Source organism: Lontra canadensis, unplaced genomic scaffold (genome assembly GCF_010015895.1).
Source record: "Lontra canadensis isolate GAN:19392208 unplaced genomic scaffold, GSC_riverotter_1.0 scaffold4, whole genome shotgun sequence".
Lineage (NCBI taxonomy): Eukaryota > Metazoa > Chordata > Mammalia > Carnivora > Mustelidae > Lontra > Lontra canadensis.
In genome coordinates this window covers 35,460,771-35,480,965 of record NW_022630998.1, presented here as the reverse complement: position 1 = coordinate 35,480,965, position 20,195 = coordinate 35,460,771, and the positions used below count along the sequence as shown (strand labels likewise).

The 20,195-nt window shown below is 36.3% G+C and overlaps 1 protein-coding gene across 4 annotated transcripts in view; it reads left to right on the top strand.

The window, feature by feature from the left end:
• Positions 1-20,195, top strand: part of AGGF1 (angiogenic factor with G-patch and FHA domains 1) — a 58,205-nt gene that overhangs the window by 18,319 nt on the left and 19,691 nt on the right. For 3 of the 4 annotated variants that reach the window (XR_004381492.1, XM_032848033.1, XM_032848027.1), the window contains exons 9-14: positions 4,625-4,726; positions 5,596-5,761; positions 7,188-7,270; positions 13,860-13,987; positions 16,068-16,167; positions 17,720-17,922. Coding sequence is in view for 3 of the 4 variants with exons in the window: in XM_032848033.1 (XP_032703924.1) it covers positions 4,625-4,726; positions 5,596-5,761; positions 7,188-7,270; positions 13,860-13,987; positions 16,068-16,167; positions 17,720-17,920 (780 nt within the window). In the remaining variant the exon portion in view is untranslated. Of the gene's footprint in view, positions 1-4,624; positions 4,727-5,595; positions 5,762-7,187; positions 7,271-13,859; positions 13,988-16,067; positions 16,168-17,719; positions 19,917-20,195 lie in introns of those variants that run through there. The other variant, XM_032848017.1, reaches the window with a different exon arrangement.

Sequence of the window (20,195 nt, the reverse complement as noted above, 5' to 3'; positions counted from 1 at the left end):
AGGGAATATTAAATTTTAATATTAGGGAAAAATGGAAATCTATCACTGGATAGGGGAAGACCTTCTGAGTTTTAAAAAATGGGAAAAAAAATCACAGAAGACATAATTTTGAGTAAGTTTTAAGTTCTTGTTAAAAAAAATTTAAAAGGCAGAGTACATGGGGCACCTAGCTGGCTCAGTCAGTAGAATGTGGAACTCTTGATCCTGAGGTTGGGAGTTCAAGTCCCATGTTGGAGGTAGGATTTACTTAATAGTAATTAAAAAGAAAAGGGGCGCCTGGGTGGCTCAGTCGGTTAAGCAGCTGTCTTCGGCTCAGGGATCCTGCGGATTCCAGGATCCCCAGAGTCCTGGTATCGAGCCCTGCATTGGGCTCCCTTCTCAGTGAAGAGCCTGCTTTTCCCTCTCCCTCTGCCTGCCGCTCTGCCTACTTGTGCTCTCTCTGTCAAGTAAATAAATAAAATCTTAAAAAAAAAAAAAAAAAGGCAGACTACGACAGTAAGACAGATATGACAAAATATATATCTCTTATGTTCTAAAATCTCATACAGATTCATTTTTTTCAAACCCGATTGTGACACTGATAGATAAGTGAGCAAAGTATATGAATAAACAATTCACAATGCAGGGGATATCATTACTATGAGAAAACCATTCAGTCTTTCTAAAAAATTTAAGAAATCCAAATGAAGTCAAGATGTCAGTTTTCATTTGTCATATTTATTAAATTTCACTCCTCTTGGGAGCATAATTTAAAACAGCTCTTTGGAATAAGATTTCAAATAAAAAAAACCTTGAAACTATGTAAATGCTTTGGTATAGTTATTCGTATTCTAAAGAACCCAGCTGAAAAAAAAATGTATGAAGGACATGAAGAGCAAATTTGCAGAAGAGGGAATCCATGTGGCTAAAAAATATAAGGTTTCAATCTTTGTAGTAATTGGGGAAATACAACTTAAAATCACGATAATGAGATTTAATTTCATACCTGTTATGCTTGCAAAAACTGGAGATTCTATAATACCAAATGTTGGCTATGACTATATAGAGTAAGAAGAATTCTTATAGTTTGTTTTTGGGAATATAAATTGGTTATAACACTTTGGAAAACATTATGGCAGTATCTAATGGAGTTTAAGATTTGCACATACTATGACTTAGCACTTTTATTCTTAAGAATATACCCCTGAAGGGCACCTGGGTGGCTCAATTGGTTAAGCGATTGCCTTCAGCTCAGGTCATGATTCCAGGGTCCTGGGATTGAGCCCCGCATCAGGCTCCCTGCTCAGTGGGGAGCCTGCTTCTCCTTCTCCCTTTGCTCTGCCTGCTTGTGCTCTCAGTCTCTGTCAAATAAATAATAAAATTTAAAAAAAAAAAAGAATATACCCCTGAAACCCTTGCATGGTCTACAGTAAAGTTGCATATATATGAATAAGAATATAAGAATATTTATAGAAACATCTTAAAAAATAGTAAAACCTTGGGATGAAAAAACTGAATGTTCACCATCAGAAGAATATGTTGAAGAATCCTACAGTGAATTTTACCATTGAGCAAAATAGCAAAACTGTACACAACTCAATGTCCCTCACAATATAATGTTAAGCCAAGGAAGCAAAATGGAAGAAATACGTACAGTAGCATATGTTTGTCAGAACTTCTCAAACTAAATTTAAGACCTCTGAATTTTCTGTATATAAGTTACATCTCAAGAAAATATTCATACAGTATAATTCCCATTTATGTCAAGTTCCAGACGAGGCAAAATAAACATGAATTGTTTATGGATGCATACATATGGGGTGAAAGTAATATCATGATTAAATATTAAACCTTTGAAAAGAAAGGGTGTGGGATGAACAGAATGAGTTACACATCCAAGAATAATAATTTTTTTAAAAAAATATCTGAGGCAGGGGGGCCTGAGTGGCTCACTTGGTGAAGTTTCTTCATTTCAGCTTAGGTCATGATCTCAGTGTCCTGAGATCCAGCCCTATTTTGGGCTCCATGCTCAGCCTGGAATCTGCTGGGGATTCTCTCTCTCCCTCTGCCCCTCTCCCCATTTACACCCTCTCTCTGTCAAATAAAATAAAATAAAACCTAAAAAATAAATATCTGGGTCAAATAAGGCAAAATTTATTAAAGCTGGGTCATGGGTAGACCAGTTCAGTATATTCTTTTGTGTTTTTGGAACACTTGATAATTAGTTTATGAAAACTTTTTTTTTCTTCTTTTTTTCAAGGGTTTTATTTATTATTTGACAGAGAGAGCACAAGTAGGGTGAGAAGCAGGCTCCCCGCTGAGCAAGGGGCCTGATGTGGGCTCGACCCAAGACAGGACCTGACCCGAAGGCAGACACTTAACTGAGACACCCAGGCACCCCTGTTTATGAAAAATTTTAAGAACAACTTCATTGAGATACAGTCCATATCCTGTATACAATTTATGCATTGAAAGTGTGTAATTCAAAGGTTTTTTGGTGAATTTAGAGTTGTGTAGGCATCACCACAATCAGTTTCAGAACATCACCCCCCCCTTTTTTTTAAAGCTTTTATTTATTTATTTGAGAGAGAGAGAGAGGATGAGTAGGAGGGGCAAAGGGAGAGGGAAGACAGCCTCCCAGCTGAGCAGGGAGCCCAGTTCAGGGCTCGATCCCAGGACCGTGAGATCATGATCTGAGCTGACAGCAGACACATAACTGACTGAGCCACGCAGGCGCCCAGTTTCAGAACATTTTCATCACCATAGAAAAAACGGTAATAGTCACTCCCCAATTCCTTTCAACTCCCACAGGCCTAGGCAACCACAGTCCGCTTTCTGTTTCTGTGGATTTACCTGTTCTGCACGTCACGTAAATAGAATCCTATAATACATAGTTGTTTTTACCTAATATGTTTTGAGGATTCATTCATGTTGTAACATATATTAGTATTTCATTTCTCTTTATTGCCAAATAATAATGCCAGTGTATGGATATACTACATTTTGTTAATCGGTTGTTGTTTGAATTGTTTCCATTTTTTGGCTACTAAGAGTAATGCTGCTGTGAACATTCATGTACAAGTTTTTATTTGTATGTTTTTATTACTCTTGATATATACCTAAAAGTAGAATTGTTGGATCCTATGGTAACTCTGTTTAATCTTTTGAGGAACTGCCATATCCTTCTAAAACAGGTACACAGTTTTACATTCCTACCAGCAGTGTATTGTTTATGAAATTTTAAATGAAATGTCTGTAATTCTTTATCCAATTAAATAGACATGTACTGAGTATATGCCATTACATGTGAGGATCTGTGTTATATGTACTGAGTCATAAGCAAAAATGTAAGCTAAGCAGTAACTGTTAGCCCTACAGCAGCTATCCCCTATGCAGTAATTTTGTGTAGTGTAATTGTTATGTAAACAAAGTACTATGGAGCAAGGAGGGAATGTTAGTCCTGAGTATTGAAAATCTGGAAAACAACTCTGAGGAGTTCACCTTGAGGGGCACATGGCTGGCTCAGTCAGTAGAGCATGACTCTTGATCTCAGGGGTTGGGAGTTTGAGCCCCATGTTGGGTATAGAGATTGTTTTTTAAAAAATTGAATCTTTAGGGGCGCCTGGATGGCTCAGCTGGTTAAGCAGCTGCCTTCGGCTCGGGTCATGATCCCGGAGTCCCGGGATTGAATCCCGCATTGGGCTCCCAGCTCCACAGGGAGTCTGCTTCTCCCTCTGACCCTCTCCTCTCTCATGCTCTCTCTCACTGTCTCTCTCTCACATAAATAAATAAAATCTTAAAAAAAAGAAAAAAATATCTTTAAAAGAAAAAGTTCATCTTGAATATTTTATATTAAGAACTTTTAATATAGAGACGAATGCTTTTTTTTTGCCTTTTTGTTTTTTTAAAATTTTTAAATTATTTTTATTAACATAAAATGTATTATTTGCCCCAGGGGTACAGATCTGTGAATCGTCAGGCTTACACATTTAAGACCAATACTCTTATTAGGTGAAAATAGTTTCAAATGTTTTAAATACTCTAATCTCAAATATATTATAAAAATAGAAAATATAAGACACACTCTGAATTATTAATGGCAGTAGTAGGTGGAATTACAGGTGACTTTCTTCCATAGACTTCACATTTCTACCAGAGGCGTTGTATTTTTGTATTCAGGAAAAAAAACATTAAAAATAGTAAAATTTGGGGCACCTGGTTGGCTGAGTTCATGCAACTCCTGATGTCAGAGTCAGGAGTTTGAGCCCCACATTAGGTGTAGACCTTACTTTAAAAAAAAAAAAAAAAAAAAGATAAAATAATAAAAATTAAATTGTCGTAGACTTAAGTCTCTCATATCCTATGAGAGAAATTATGGTTTAAAAAAAGTATTATACTTTATGGGGCACCTGGGTGGCTCAGTGGGTTAAAGCCTCTGCTTTTGGTTCAGGTCATGATCCCAGGGTCCTGGGATCGAGCTCCACATCGGGCTCTCTGATCAGTGGGGAGCCTGCTTACCCCTTTCTCTCTGTCTGCCTCTCTGCCTACTTGTGATCTCTGTCTGTGAAATAAATAAATAAAATCTTTAAAAAAAAAGTATTATACTTTATAATGACCTCATTCTTTTTTTTTCTTTTTTTTTAAGTTTCATGCAGAAATTTATTTTGACCATGACTTACAAAGTTACGTTCTTGTGGATCAAGGTAGTCAAAATGGTACAATTGTTAATGGAAAACAGATTCTTCAGGTGAGTGTGTATATATTTATTACTTGCACATAAATCTTAAAAAATGAACTGAAATTTTTATTCTGAAGGCCATAGTTGTTCACATACCTAAAATTTGGGTCAGGTTACTATTCAAGCCCAAATGCATTACATGAAAGGGGATTCCCAGATAGGGATGAAAAAAGTATATAGCAAGTGGATACTTAACTCTTGAGTTTTATCTTCTAATTATGGATTTATGCCTTATTTTAGAAGTAAATGCATTTTAAAGCTCTTCAGAGTAATGGTCTTACAGTAACTTAAAAGGCACTCCTTTTTTTGTATTTTTAAAAAAATTGTTTAAATGGAAAAGTTGCTAAACTGGATACTCCTTGAAGACAGGGCCTATGTCTATCCTGTTAACTCTTGTATCACCATTTGGCAAGGTGCTTGGCACATAATATATGGAAGAAAGTAAATAGAAGAGGGTGGGGAAGTCCTTAGTCTATAAGAATAAAAAATGATATAAAACTGAATTATCAGAAGAGGAAAAAAAGGAAATAGGCACCTAGCCCCTTAATATTTTATCTTTTTAACTGTGATGGTTATTCATTTTGGTAATAGATTGTTTGATGTTTGGGTTGGGTATTTCTCTAGGATTACGTATGGAGATGAGATTAGCGGGTTTTGATAATATAAAAGAAGTTGCTCAGTTCAGGTATCTTCTCCACTAGTTGAACATTGTATCATCCTCAAGTTGTGGGAATGTGTGCTGTGTGTACATATGTGTGTCTGTCTCATTGAGAACCATCCTAAATATTTTTTTGTTTTAATCAGATATTACTTAGAGTAGACATAAAATAATTTTACGTAACTCTCTTGGGTTTCTGTGTTGTAATTTTTTCCTTTAGCCTAAAACTAAATGTGACCCTTACGTCCTTGAGCATGGTGATGAAGTGAAAATTGGAGAGACCGTACTGTCTTTTCACATCCACCCTGGCAGTGATACCTGTGATGGCTGTGAACCAGGACAGGTTAGAGCTCACCTTCGTCTTGATAAGAAAGATGAATCTTTTGGTATGTGAAACATACTGTTATATGTAAGCATGATAACTTTTCTGTTGAATTCACTGGAGTATTCTAAAAAACTATAAAGTATCAGCTACCAGCTTCATATTTAATTGATGTAATACTGTATTGAGATACATTTATATTTTAGTGAATATTATCACATGAGACTAAGAAATGACATATATTTGAAATTTGAAACCTAGGCTAGTCGATTATGATTTTAATAGATTTTTTTAAGCTAATAGATTGTGATTTTAGTTAATTTTTCTCTGCAACAATTTAGTTGTGCTATTATAGCATTAGGTTGCTTTCTGACCCATAAGGTAATTATTAGCTGTTTTTGCTAATAAAGTTTAATAGGCTTTGGAAGCAGCATGGTAGTGATAGCTAAATGTCCTTCAAAAGGTTAATTGTGACTAGAGTGAATTGTAACTAGAGTGAAGATTGGTTTCCTTTTGACTTCTATTTATGGATGTGAAAAAGTCATCCATGGTTAAACTCTGTCATATAATAATATAATAGGCCAGGGTATTAAGAGTTATTGATTGATATGTTTTCTTCCTCCATCCATCCATCCATCCCTCCCTCCCTCTCTCCCTCCCTCTCTCCCTTCCTCTCTCCCTTTCTTTCTCATTTTACTTACTTAAGAGAGAGAGCAAGCTTGAGGGACAGAGGGAGAAGCAAACTCGCAGCTGAGCAGGGAGCCCAGTGTGGGTCTTGATCCCAGGACCTGAGGATCATGACCTGAGTTGAAGGCAAATTCTTAACTAACTGGGCCACCTGGGCATCCCAATATGTTTGCTTTCCTACTTAGAACTTCTGTTGCTCTATTATCTATCTATATATATACCATTATTTTCTATAACAACACTGTAAGAGGTTCTTATCTTACTTGAATCCACTCCTCAAAGGCTTTTAAATTTTGAATAGATACCTTGAACCAGTAAGAAGTTTTTTTTTTACATCGTTTTCCCCCAAATACCAACTGTACGTGTTCATTATATATTTTTTTTCTGATTCTAGATGATGAAAATGAGTATGGTACATTACACAGTAATGTGAACCTTAGATTTGGTGATTTTTACATGCCTATATTCCTTTAGAAAATTAATAATATTTCTGCATTTGAAATTCCATTATAATAATCATATCGGAAAACTAAGGTGTTTAGTGTTCTTTTGTTACCTATACAGTAGCATTCCTGTAGTCTTTGGGACTTGGTTTACTTTCCAAGTAGATTTAGTTACCAAAATGCTGAAAGGACATCACTACAACCCAAGATTCTTTTATATTAATGTTTATTTGAACTTTTAGCTAATATGCAGATGGATAGTATTAATTTTTTATTATTAAATAACAATATTAATTTTGTGTAAAATCTATCAGACTTAGAATTTTTTCTTTTAAACCAAACTCAACTTTTTCCTTTTAGTTGGTCCAACACTAAGTAAGGAGGAAAAAGAGTTGGAAAGGAGAAAAGAATTAAAGAAAATACGAGTAAAATATGGTTTGCAGGTAAGGATGTTAAATACAGTTACATTTGTTAATTATGCATCTGGTTTTGAGTAAAAATGTTTTTAGATATACATAGTCCATTTTATATATAGAAATATGGCTGTTTGGAGTGATTTCAAGATTTATGTAATTTCTTTTAGTTGGTTACTATTTACTTCAACGACTATTGAGGCTGGAGTATAAAAATGGTAATAATACCCAACATTCAAGTAGCCACTTCTGGTTTTTAAAAAACTTGGATTAAGATGGTGCCATTGAAGAACATTGTTGGAGTACTAGTACTGAATCCAAAATGTACTTTAAACCACAGTAATTAAGACAGTATAGTATTGGCATAAAGATGAATAGGTCAAGGGAACAGAATAATGAGTTGATAGAACAGATAATAGAATAATGAATAGATTCACAGACAGATACATAGGTGTGTATGAGGGTGTGTGTGTGTGTGTATGATTTTCAACAAAGGTGTGAAGGCACTTGGGTAGAGAAAGGAGGATCTTTCCCAACAAATGTGCTGGAGCACTTGGACAGCGATACGCAAAAACAAAATAACTGGGGCACCTGGGTGGCTCAGTGGGTTAAGCCGCTGCCTTCGGCTCAGGTCATGATCTCAGGGTCCTGGGATCGAGTCCCGCATTGGGCTCTCTGCTCAGCAGGGAGCCTGCTTCCCTCTCTCTCTCTCTGCCTGCCTCTCCATCTACTTGTGATCTCTGTCAAATAAATAAATAAAATCTTTAAAAAAAAAAATAACTTTGATCTTATAACGTATAAAAATGAACTCAAAATGGATCATAAATACAAATTTAAAACTTCAAAGTTTCTAGAGGCAAAGGTTTTTTTAAGATACCTAACGCCAAAAGCACAATCTATAGAAGGGCAAATTAATAAATTGTACTTCCTCCAAAACTTCTGTTCTTCCAAGGACACTATTAAAAGAATGAAAAGACATGAGACCCCTGGGTGGCTCAGTTGGTTGAGGATCTGACTCTTGACCTCAGCTCAGGTCTTGATCTCAGGGTGGTGAATTCAAGCCCATCACTGGGCTCCACACTGGGCGTGGGAACCTACTTTAAAAAAAGAGAATGAAAGATAAGCCACACACTTGGAAAAATATTTACAAATCCTTAATCTGATAAAAATCATAGATCTTGGGGCGCTTGGATGGCTCAGTCTTTAAGCATCTACCTTTAGCTCAGGTCATGATTCCAGGGTCCTGGATTGAGCCCCACATCGGGCTCCCTGCTCAGGAGGATTCCTGCTTCTCCCTCTTCCACTCCCCCTGCTTGTGTTCCCTCTCTCACTGTGTCTGTCAAATAAATACATAAAATCTTTTAAAAAATAAAAAAAGAAAATCATAGATCTTATATCTGGAATATATAACAAAATCCCAAAACAATAAGAAAATAATTTGGTTTTGTTTATTTGTTCATTTTTTATTTTTCTAATTTTTATTTAAATTCTAGCTAACATGCAGTGTAATACTGGTTTTAGGAATAAATTTAGTGATTAATCACTTATGTATAACACCAGTGATCATCATAAGTGCCCTCCTTAATACCCATCACCCATTTAACCCATCCCCCCACCCATCTCATTCCATCAACCCTCCCTCTGTTCTCTAGTGTTAGGAGTCTCTTATGTTTTGCTTCTGTCTCTCTTTTTTCCCTTCCCATATAGTCATTTGTTTTTTCTTATATTCCACATACGATTGAAATCATATGATACTCATTTTTATCTGAGTGACTGACTTCGCTTAGCATAATACACTCTCATTTCATCTATGTCCTTGCAAATGACAAGATTCCATTCTTTTTAGTGGCTAAGTAATATTCCATTATATACATATACACACACACACACACACACACATACACACATATACACACACATACACATACATACCACCTCTTCTTTATCCATTAATTGGTTGATGGATACCTGGGCTCTTTCCATAGTTTGGCTATTGTTGCTAATGCTGCTATAAACATTGGGTACATGTGCCCCTTTGAATCTGTATTTTTTTATCCTTTGGGATACATATCCAAGTAGTGTAATTGCTGGATCATAGGGTAGTTCTATTTTTAACTTTTTGGGAAATCTCCGTACTTTTTTCCAGAGTGACTGCACCAGTTTGAATTCCCACTAACAGTGTAAGAGGGTTTCCCTTTTCTCCACATCCTCGCAGACATCTGTTCCCTTTGTTAATTTTAGCTGTTCTGACAGGTTGTGAGGTGGTATCTTGTTTTGATTTGTATTTGCCTGATGATGAGTTTTGTTGAGCATCTTTTCATGTGCCTGTCAGCCATCTGGATGTTTTCTTTGGAAAAATGTCTATTCATGTCTTCTGCCTCTTAATAAGAAAATAATTTACAAATGGGCAGAAGAGCGGCACCTGGGTGGCTCAACTGGTTAAACGGCTGCCTTCGGCTCCTGTCATAATCCCAGGGTCCTGGGATTGAGCCCTGCCTTGGGCTCCCTGCTCAGTAGGCAGCCTGCTTCTTCCTCTCCAACTGCCCCTTTCCCCTGCTCATGCTTGCCCTCTCTGTCTTTCTCTCAAACAAATAAGTAAAATCTTTAAATTAAAAAAAAAAAAAAACGAGCAAAAAGGGGATGCCTGGGTGGCTCAGTTGGCCACTTTCAGCTGTCTGCCTTCAGCTCAGGTTATGATTGCAGGATCCTGGGATTGGGCCCCACATTAGACTCCCTGCTCCTCAGAGAGTCTGTTTCTCCTTCTCCCTCCACCCCTCCACTTGCTTGTGCTTGCTCTCTCTCCCTCTCTCTCAGATAAGTAAAATGTTAAAGAGGTATTGAGAGTGAGGGAGAGAGAACAAACAGGGAGGAGGGGCAGAGGGAGAGAGAGGGAAGCAGATTCCCTGCTGAGCAGAGAGCCCAATGCGGGGCTGGATCCCAGGACCCTGGGATCATGACCTGAGCCCAAGGCAGATGCTTAACTGACTGAGGCATCCAGGTGCCCCAATAAATAAAATCTAAAAAAAAATAAATAAAAGTGAGCAGAAGATTTAAATAGACACTTCACCAGTGGAGATGTACAGATGGCAGCTAAACACATGAAAAGATGTCTAGTATTGCTGGGAAGTTGCAAATTAAAACCAAGTAAAAAGACTGTCCACATCAAATGTTGGTAGGCACATATAGAAGCTGGAATTCTCATATAGTGCTTGTGAGAATATAAAGTGGTGTAGTTGCTTTGGAAAATAGTAGTTTCTTGGGGCGCCTGAGTGGCTCAGTGGGTGAGCCTCTGCCTTCAGCTCGGGTCATGATCTCAGTGTCCTGGGATCGAGTTCCACATCGGGCCCTCTGCTCGGCAGGGAGCCTGCTTCCCCTTCTCTCTTTCTGCCTGCCTCTCTGTCTGCTTGTGATCTCTATCAAATAAATAAATAAAATGTTAAAAAAAAGAAAAGAAAATAGTAGTTTCTCTGAAGGTTAAATGTATGCCTACCATGTGATTCACTGTTGTACTCCTACATATTTACCCAAGAGGAATGAAAGCATATGTTCATACAAAGACTTAGAAACAAATGTTTATGATGGTTTTTTTCTTTTGAAAACCTTTTTTAAAAATTTTTATTTTTCAGCTCAAAGTATAGTTGACATACAGTGTTGTGTCAGTTTCACATGGAAAACATAATGACTTGACAGTTCTGTACATTACATGATTCTTACCACAGTAAGTGGAGTTACCATCTGTCACCATATAATGTTACCAAAATATTTTTTTTTGTTACCAAAATATTATTAATTATATTCTCTATGCTGTACTTTTTATCTCCCTAACTTATTTATTTTATGACTGGAAATTTGTGTCTCTTAAACCCCTTCACCTATTTTTCCCATCCCCCACCTCCCCACTTCCTCACTTCCCCTCTGGCAACCACCAGCTTGTACTGTATTCTAGTTCTCTGTTGCTAGTTTTTGTTTGTTTTTTAGATTCTATATATAAGTGATGTTATGTTACATTTGTCATTCTCTTGACTTAATTTCACTTAGCATATTAACTTCTAGGTCCATCCATGTTGTCCCAAAACACAAGATGTCATTTTTAATGGCTAATATTCCAGTGTGTGTGTGTGTGTGTGTGTGTGCGCGCGCGCGTACACATCTTTTTTTTCTTTTTTTAAGATTTTATTTATTTATTTGACAGAAATCACAAGTAGGCAGAGAGGCAGGCAGAAAGAGAAGGAGGAGAAGCAGGCTCCCTGCTGAGCAGAGAGCCTGATGCAGGGCTTGATCCCAGGACCCTGGGATCATGACCTGAGCCGAAGGCAGAGGCTTTAACCTACTGAGCCATCCAGGCACCCCTGTACATCATATCTTTACCCATTCATCTCTTGATGAACATAAACAAATTATGGTATATCTGTATGGTCAAATACTCTTTAGCAATAAAAAAATGAGCTGTTGATACAGGCTGCAATATGGGATGAATCCTAAAATAATTATCCTGAGAGAAAGAAGCCAGACAACATGAGTATATGTGCTGTATACATCCATTTATATAAAATTCTAGGAGCGCAAACTAGCACATCATGACAGAAAGATTAGTGGTTGCCTGGATACAAGAGAGGCAAGGAAGGCTCTGTAGGGCTGGATTACGAAGAAGGTTGAGGATACTTTTGTGGGAGATAGATTTATTTATTATCTTGATCATGGTGATGGTTTCAAGGGTATATACAAATTTCAGACATACCTAATTCTGTATTTTATGTGTAACATATTAATTATGTATTGTTAATTATCACAATAACATTTTTATTTATTTTTTTTAAAGATATTATTTATTTTTTGACAGAGAGAGATCACAAGTAGGCAGAGAGGCAGGCAGAGAGAGAGAGAGGAGGAAGCAGGCTCCCTGCCAAGCAGAGAGCCCAATGTGGGGCTCGATCCCAGGACCCTGAGATCATGACCCTAGCTGAAGGCAGAGGCTTAACCCACTGAGCCACCCAGGAGCCCCCACAATAACATTTTTTTTTTTTAAAGATTTTATCTATTTATTTGACAGACAGAGATCACAAGTAGGCAGAGAAGCAGGCAGAGAAAGAGGAGGAAGCAGGCTCCCTGCCAAGCAGTGAGCCCGATGTGGGGCTCGATCCCAGGACCCTGGGATCACGACCTGAGCCGAAGGCAGAGGCCTTAACCCACTGAGCCACCCAGGCAACCCCCACAATAACATTTTTAAAAAAACATTTTTGTAGATGAGGAAGGTAATTAGTATTCCGTTTACATTTGAGGACCTAAGCTAAGGGTCACTCAGCTGCTAAGTGGCAGAATTAGCTATGGAATCTGGGTTTTTTTGAGTTTTTTTATATTTTATTTATTTTGTATTTATTTAAGTAATCTTTACACCAAACGTGAGACTTGACCTCATGACCCCTAGATCAAGAGTTGCATGCTTCTCTGACCAAGCCAGGTGCATGCCCCTGGAATCTAGGGCTTAAGTGCATTTGTCCAGTGGTTTTTAAACTTCATGAATTTGTGGGAAAAAATGCTGCCAGAATAACATATTTTTCTGCCAGAATAACATATTTTTCTGCAGAATTGTGTTTTTTGTTGTTAGCTTTCACACTAGGAAAAATCATAATAGAAAAAATGTTGAGGGGCTAATTTGGGAGGAAAATAGAAGATAATGAGGAGAGGATAAAATGTTTTCTCAAAAGTTTTACTCTCTTGTCTTCTGGGGGGAACCCATTAGGGTTGGTGGTTCTATATTTTTCTTCTCCCTTTAAAATCAAAATTAAATAAAAATTTCTGTAGTACTTACCTTGAATTTTATTAACATTCCCTAGCATCTTTCAGGGATTTATATAAAGATCAACAAGTCATAAGAAAGGGAAAGAGAAAGAAGCCTTGAAGCCCCAAGCAAAACTGACTACCTCTGCTTTTGTGCCGCTGCTGTGTCTTGTGCATACTCTTATTGTTGAACCAGTCAGACAATAGCATACTGAAAGCAGATGTGTCTGCCTTCTGGGATTACAAAATTCTTTGCATACCACGCCTTTTATTCAGTAAATATTTCTTGACTGGCTGACTAATCATATAAATGGAGCTATATCAAAGCAAAAATCTATTTTAATTGCCATGGCAAAAGAGTACCTGTTCTTTTCCACTTTTTAAACACTTTCTACCTTTTTCCCTTCTAAGGAATAACACCTAACTATTTTAGGTCTGTTGGAACTTTCAGTCCCTTAGAGAAAAGAAGTCATCAATGTTTTGCCAAACCCAGGAGTTCTACATATTTCTTTGAATACTGGCAGTTCATGAGAATATGTGTACACAATATTAAATCAAAATGTACTATATATTCACTTACAATTACATACTACAATTTATATGTGATTTATATTCTATATGCAGTTTATGTTCTGCAACTTGAAGTAATATAAACCTTTCAAAGGAGATAGAATGAAAATAGCATACTCTAACATAATTGTCTTAATTTATGTCATAGCCTGTTTTAATTTGTTGTTTTAATAGAGACTACATTGAACCGTATTTACCAAGTAAAGCAAATACACAGTTCATTTTTATGTATCAGTTTGTTTTCTCCAATGAATATTTCATGTTTATAAAGAATACAGACTATGAAGATGAAAAGGCATTGAAGAATCCAAAATACAAAGATAGAGCTGGAAAACGGAGGGAGCAGATTGGAAGTGAAGGGACTTTTCAAAGAGATGATGCTCCTGCATCTGTTCATTCGTGAGTACTAAGTTTTAATTTCTCAAAACATTCTTTGTACTGTAATCACATTGTAGAGTAGTATGACTTATAGGACTATATATACTGGTAATTAGTCTTTAAAGGAATGGTTCTTAACAAGATGGAAATATTGTCTCTATTTACATTTTCCTTTAATATTAGAATTCCATTCCCTAGAAGATTACTTAGCATATATGAAAGTACTAATACTTAAACAGACATATATACACATACCTAACATTCTAGCCATGCCCTTGAGTGAACATTTTTTTTAGAGAGCCATGAATCTGGTGGGGGAGTGGGGGAAGGAGGGGCAGAGGGAGAGGGAGATAGAGAATCTCAAGGAGGCTCCATGCCCATCGCAGATCCCAGTGCAGGGCTCAAGCTCATGACCCAAGCCAAAATCAAGAGCTGGACATTTAATTGACTGGGCCATCCAGGGGCCCCTGAGTGAACATATTTTTTATATAATAGATATCTTAAAGTTTGGACTAGTAAGAAATCAGTATGAACTGTGTTTTTGGGGGGTATTTTTTATAATTATTTTAATACTCACCTACTTTTGTTCTTGTTGACTCTGAAATACTATTTTTCTTATTTTTCTTTGGTTCAGTTTTTTTCTTTTGGTAAAGTAGCACTGATAACATGAAAAATGTGATTTTTGTGGCCTGTATGATATGGCCATATTTCTCCATTTAATCATATACTAGCTACATTTTTTTTCCAGAATATAAATTCGGGGTTTAATTGGAATTTAAATCTTTTGTGTAAGACTGACAACTAACCATAAACTTTGATTAAATGTATTTTATTAATTCTAAAATATACTAGGATAGAGTTTTAGTTACATATATATGACAGTGGTGTTTTCTTAATGGTACATAAAATAGCAGTGTAACTTGCATCCATCAACCTTGATGAAATACAGCATTATGAATCATATAAACAACATGATGATTTTTTTTAAGTTTAATATTTTTTATATAATTGCTGGAAAATACGATGATAGCATTAGAGTTAAATTAAAAGGCAGAAATAAAAAATGAAATACATTGGTCTGACATTGCTTGGTTTACTGTTATTAAGCTAATTTAACATATTTTGTAGAACTGAAAATACAGTGTGATGGAACATAAAATTAAAATATCCTTAAACTAGCAGAACATAAAGTCATAGAACAAAATGCAAATAGTGAATGAGAGTTTTAATTTTACTTTTATTTTTCTATTGGTGTATAATTTATATACATATAAATATACAAATGTAAGTATCACTATCAATAACATATTTTAAGATTAACACATTGTAGAGTATACATTTCTTGGTCAAGAAATAGAAAATGATCAGTAATCCCCAGAAACCTGCCCTCTCCTAATGCCCCCTCTTGATCACTAATTCCTGTTTCCTCCCTTAAGACAACCACTTTCCTGACTTCTAGTAGGAACAGATTAATTTCACTTGTTTTTGAATTTTTAAATATATGGGATAATTCAATATTTATTTTGTGTCTATATTCTTTTTGTCCAACATACTTTGTTAGGTATATTTTATTTTCAGTGCTGTATAATAATTCTCTTACATGAATATGCCACCATTTATACATTTTACCATTGATAGACATCTGGGTTATTTCCAACTTAAAGTTACTAGATTTGTGGCAGAAACATTCCTTTTTTTCTTTTTTTAAGATTTTATTTATTTATTTGGGTGAGAGAGGATGATTGAGAGCACGAGAGGAGCGAGGTCAGCGGAAGAAGAAGCAGACTCCCTGCCAAGCAGGGAGCCTGATGTGGGGCTCGATCCCAGGACTCCAGGATCACGACCTGAGCTGAAGGCAGTCACTTAACCAACTGAGTCCCCCAGGTGCCCACAGGAGAAACATTCTTATACCTGGTTTTTTTTTGGTGCACCAGTATGTGTTTTTCTTTTAAGTAGTATATATAAGAGAATTTATTTAACTGTATTAGGTAGGCCAGTTTTCTATAGTATTTGTACCAGTTACTTTTAATTTATTAGTTTATTATAAATGTGACCTACATGGCCTTTTCAAAATCAACTATCTTCTTAATTTCCTTTCAAGTGAAATTACTGATAGCAACAAAGGTCGGAAGATGTTGGAGAAGATGGGTTGGAAAAAAGGAGAGGGCCTAGGGAAGGATGGTGGAGGAATGAAAATTCCGGTAAGATGTGTGTTTTCTTTCATTCTTTATTCGTACAGCAGATGTATTTACTGTGTACTTGCTTTGTACCTTAGTGCCAGGAATATAGTATCAAGCACAAATAGACATGATTACTGTCTTTGTAGTATTCATAGTTACCAAATACACACACACACACACACACACACACACACACACACACACACACACATATGCACATTGTTTTGTGTTGTTTGTTTTTTTTTCCTGGGTTTTTGTTTTGTTTTTTAAAGATTTATTCATTTAAGAAAGAGTGAGAGCCCAAGCAGGAGAGGGACAAGAGGGAGTCAAAGAGAGAGAATCTCAAGCAGACTCCTCACTGAGCACAGAGCCCTGCATGGGGCTCCATCTCAGATCTGAGCTGAAATGAAGAGTCAGACGCTTAACCGACTAGCCATCCATGCACCCCCACAGTGTTACTTTACAAACAGGCAGATCCTGTATCTGTTTTAGATTTAAGAATCAGGTCATGTAACAAGCAGTAAAGGGAATAGTGTCTGGAAAACAATGCACTAATTAATTTTGCAGTCCCCATGGTTCATCAGAGGTTTAGATTATCTTTTACAAAAACCTTACAAGGTAACATGATTAAGGAACTTTTTTGATAATTATCTGGTAGCTAAGGAAATAATGGATGGATCAGTGTGAGGGTTAATGTGAATTTTCTCACTTATTGAGGTACAATGAGAAGAACATGGATTTTATAGCCAAACCTACAAAATAGAATTATTTTGTTAGATTAGGTGTTCTATCACTTACTAATTGTGTGACTTAGGGCAGGTTTGAACTTCAGTTTTCATATGTAGAAATGGGGATTATAAGAACTGTTTTCCAAGGGGTATTTCCAAGGTGAAGCTAAAGCCCTTAGTATGGTGCCCAGCATACAGTAGGCACTCAGCACTGGTAGCTTTTAATAGTTCTCAAAACAATCAGAAGTCCTGCCCCTCGTCTTATGAAAATAATCAAGTTCTATTTGTGGCTCTTATTTATTTATTTTTTTAAGATTGATTGATTTATTTTAGAGAGCATGTACGTGCAGAGCCCAATGCCAGGCTCAGTCCCATGACCCATGAGATCATGACCTTAACCAAAACTGAAAGTCGGTCACTTAATCAACTGAGCTAGCCAGACCTTCCTCTCTTTATGACTCTTCATGTTTAATCTCTGCTTTTACTTTCTTAGGCAAGGCTAGAGCAGCAATAGGTTTAAGTATGTCCATTGCCTTTTCTTCTTCTTAAGGTGGGACGGCAGCCTCTGTGGCATCTGGGTGAAATTTGGTGGCTACTCTTTAAGGAGTACTCTGTTTTCTGTACAGTGTCAGCTGTAGTTACTGATAAGCAAGACAATGTAGATGAATGACTTGAAGTTCTATATAGAATCATGTATGCATTCCTGCATGTGTTTGATAAATTTAACAGGTTTATCTTTTGCATCAGTCTTTGTAAATCAAAGAATTAAAGTACCAAGTTGGGTATAGCAAATTTCAGTGTATTTAGATTCTATAGTAAATCCTCTGCTCAACTTTTGGTAACAGATCCAGCTTCAACTTCGGCGAACACATGCAGGCTTGGGGACCGGCAAACCATCTTCGATTGAAGATGTTCACATTCTCCAAAACAAGAGCAAAAAGAATTGGGAGAAAGCACGAGAGAGGTTTGCTGAAAACTTCCCAGAAACTAAATCTCAAAAAGATGTGCCAGGAACCGTCCCTTGGGTCAAAGGGACCATAGAATAAAGGTTAGTCATAGAACACAATTCAAGCTTTTTTTTATAAAGAGTTTATAAACTCTTATTTTATTGTAGAACTTTTCCCTCCAAATGAGTTGGTGGCATGAGGGAACTGTATCACAATTTACCCTCTCATGATTCAGATATGTGTAATAAACTGTGGTTTGCAGCTTTTAAAAAAAACATTTTTTTTAAATTAATAAATAGTAATTAGGTTATGCTGTGAGCAGACTAAAGTTCACAGGGCACGGCTGAGCTTATCAAACTGTTATTTTATCTTGACATTTATAAGACCCATTTAAGCAAAATTCATATAATCAGTAATGATTTAAATGTACATTTGTCCTTGTCTCCATGTATTCATTATTACAAGATATGCAACAAGAGATACATCAAAAATTTATAAAAACAAGTCTGATTATATGCATCCTTGTTTATGTCCTTTAGAACTTAGATAAAAAATGTTGAGAACACAGGGATTAGTGGTGCATAAATTTTATTATTCTTGAAATATTCTAAGTAATATAATTGAAGAACTAATGAACAGGTGATATGTTATAGAAAATTAGTCTTTCATTGTTTTCTTCTGTGAAGAATTTGTTGATTTGTACTATAAAGCATTTACATTTGGTTTGTTTTATAGCTGAAATATTTAGATATGAGCAATTGAGTACAGTATTGAAATATTCCATGTGCTGGTATTTATAGTTTTGATAAATCCCATTGCTGGCAATGGAGTTGTGCCAGAGAAATCTGATTTCTACTGCTCAAGGATTGCCTAGCCAAGGCCTCAAACACAAGATATTTGTTGAAAATGTCTTCAAATGCAATAAAAACATTATAACATCAAGAAGGTGATTCCTTGAACCAGTGTTTTAAACCTATTGGTCTGCCTTGAACTCAGGACCAGCCAGAATTTTCCTCTTCCAGTTGGCAGAGCAGTAACACCAGGATAACTTGCAGTTTCAGAGAGACCTGCAGTGCAGCTTTCTGAGTGCAGATGTCGCTGCTCTGCCAGCTGTAACTGTTCTGTTCTTTCTGTTCAACTTTTCTCTCAGCTTTTTGCTGATTAATAATGCTGAAATAGGCTCTTTTCTGGCAGTGAATAGAAGCTATAGCTCCCTCATCTACTATAAAGAAATGTCTTCAAGATTTAGAAATAGGAAAAGAAAATTCTGAAAAAAATTACATAATGGGGAAGATAATTCAGAAAGAAAGGCTATGTGCTGGAATTTCTACTCTGATTCGTACAGGGTACTTAGGAAGAAAAGGGCATGGTGGGGAGAGAAAAGTAAATACATTACTGAAGATGAGACATAGACCAAATGAATTGTCAAGACTCTGTGTGTCTAAGCTGGGATAATCAGAGGTCCTATAACTCCAAATGTGCAAAAAGTAATTTTCTGTATCCTTCCTATCCACCTACACACCCTGACACTTAAATATATACATTAAACTTGAAGGCAACAGGAATATTCTGCATTCTTTTTTCTAAAATAGAAAAAAATTGCTCATTTAAATGTGGTTCTGGTACTGGTGCCCTGTATATAGGTAATAATATAGGAGGCCCAAATTAGAATTGTGGTAGATTTCACTCATTAAGTAAAGTATACACTGTATATATAATATTTCCCATTTTTATTATTAGATTGTGGAAGGCTTTTTTCATTGCTTTCTTTTGTTAAGAAAATGGAGACTTGAAAATGGTGATAAAAATTGAAATATATGTGATGTTTGCGTTATTAAAACCCTTTGCAGATCTAAAGTCTCAGGGCTATACTGTATGGTGGTTAAAGGACTGAATAATGTCTGGGTCTATTTCCATTTGTGAAATAAGAATAATATTTATCTCTCATGTCTTTTGAATAGAAAATGAGAAGATGTATATAAAAGCACTTTGTAAACTGTAAAAGTAGTATGGAGATGTAAGCTTCTGTTTGTTTAGAAGCAAAGATGTGAATTATGTACAATTTGGATTACACATAAAATTGTTGTGTGTCTCATTTTATTCACACAGTATGAATTCATTGTAGTAGACTTTAAGGTGTGGTTTTTTTTTTTTTTTAAAGAATTTTATTTATTTATTTGAGAGAAAGAGACAGACAGAGCGGGGGGGTGGGTAGGGAGAAGCACACTGAGCTTGGAGCCTGATGTGGGGCTCTATCCCAGGACCCTGAGATCATGACCTGAGCTGAAAGCACTTAACAACTGAGCTACCCAGGTGACCCCCCCCCCTTTTTAAAAAGACTTTCTTTATTTGAAAGAGCATGAACAGGGGGGAT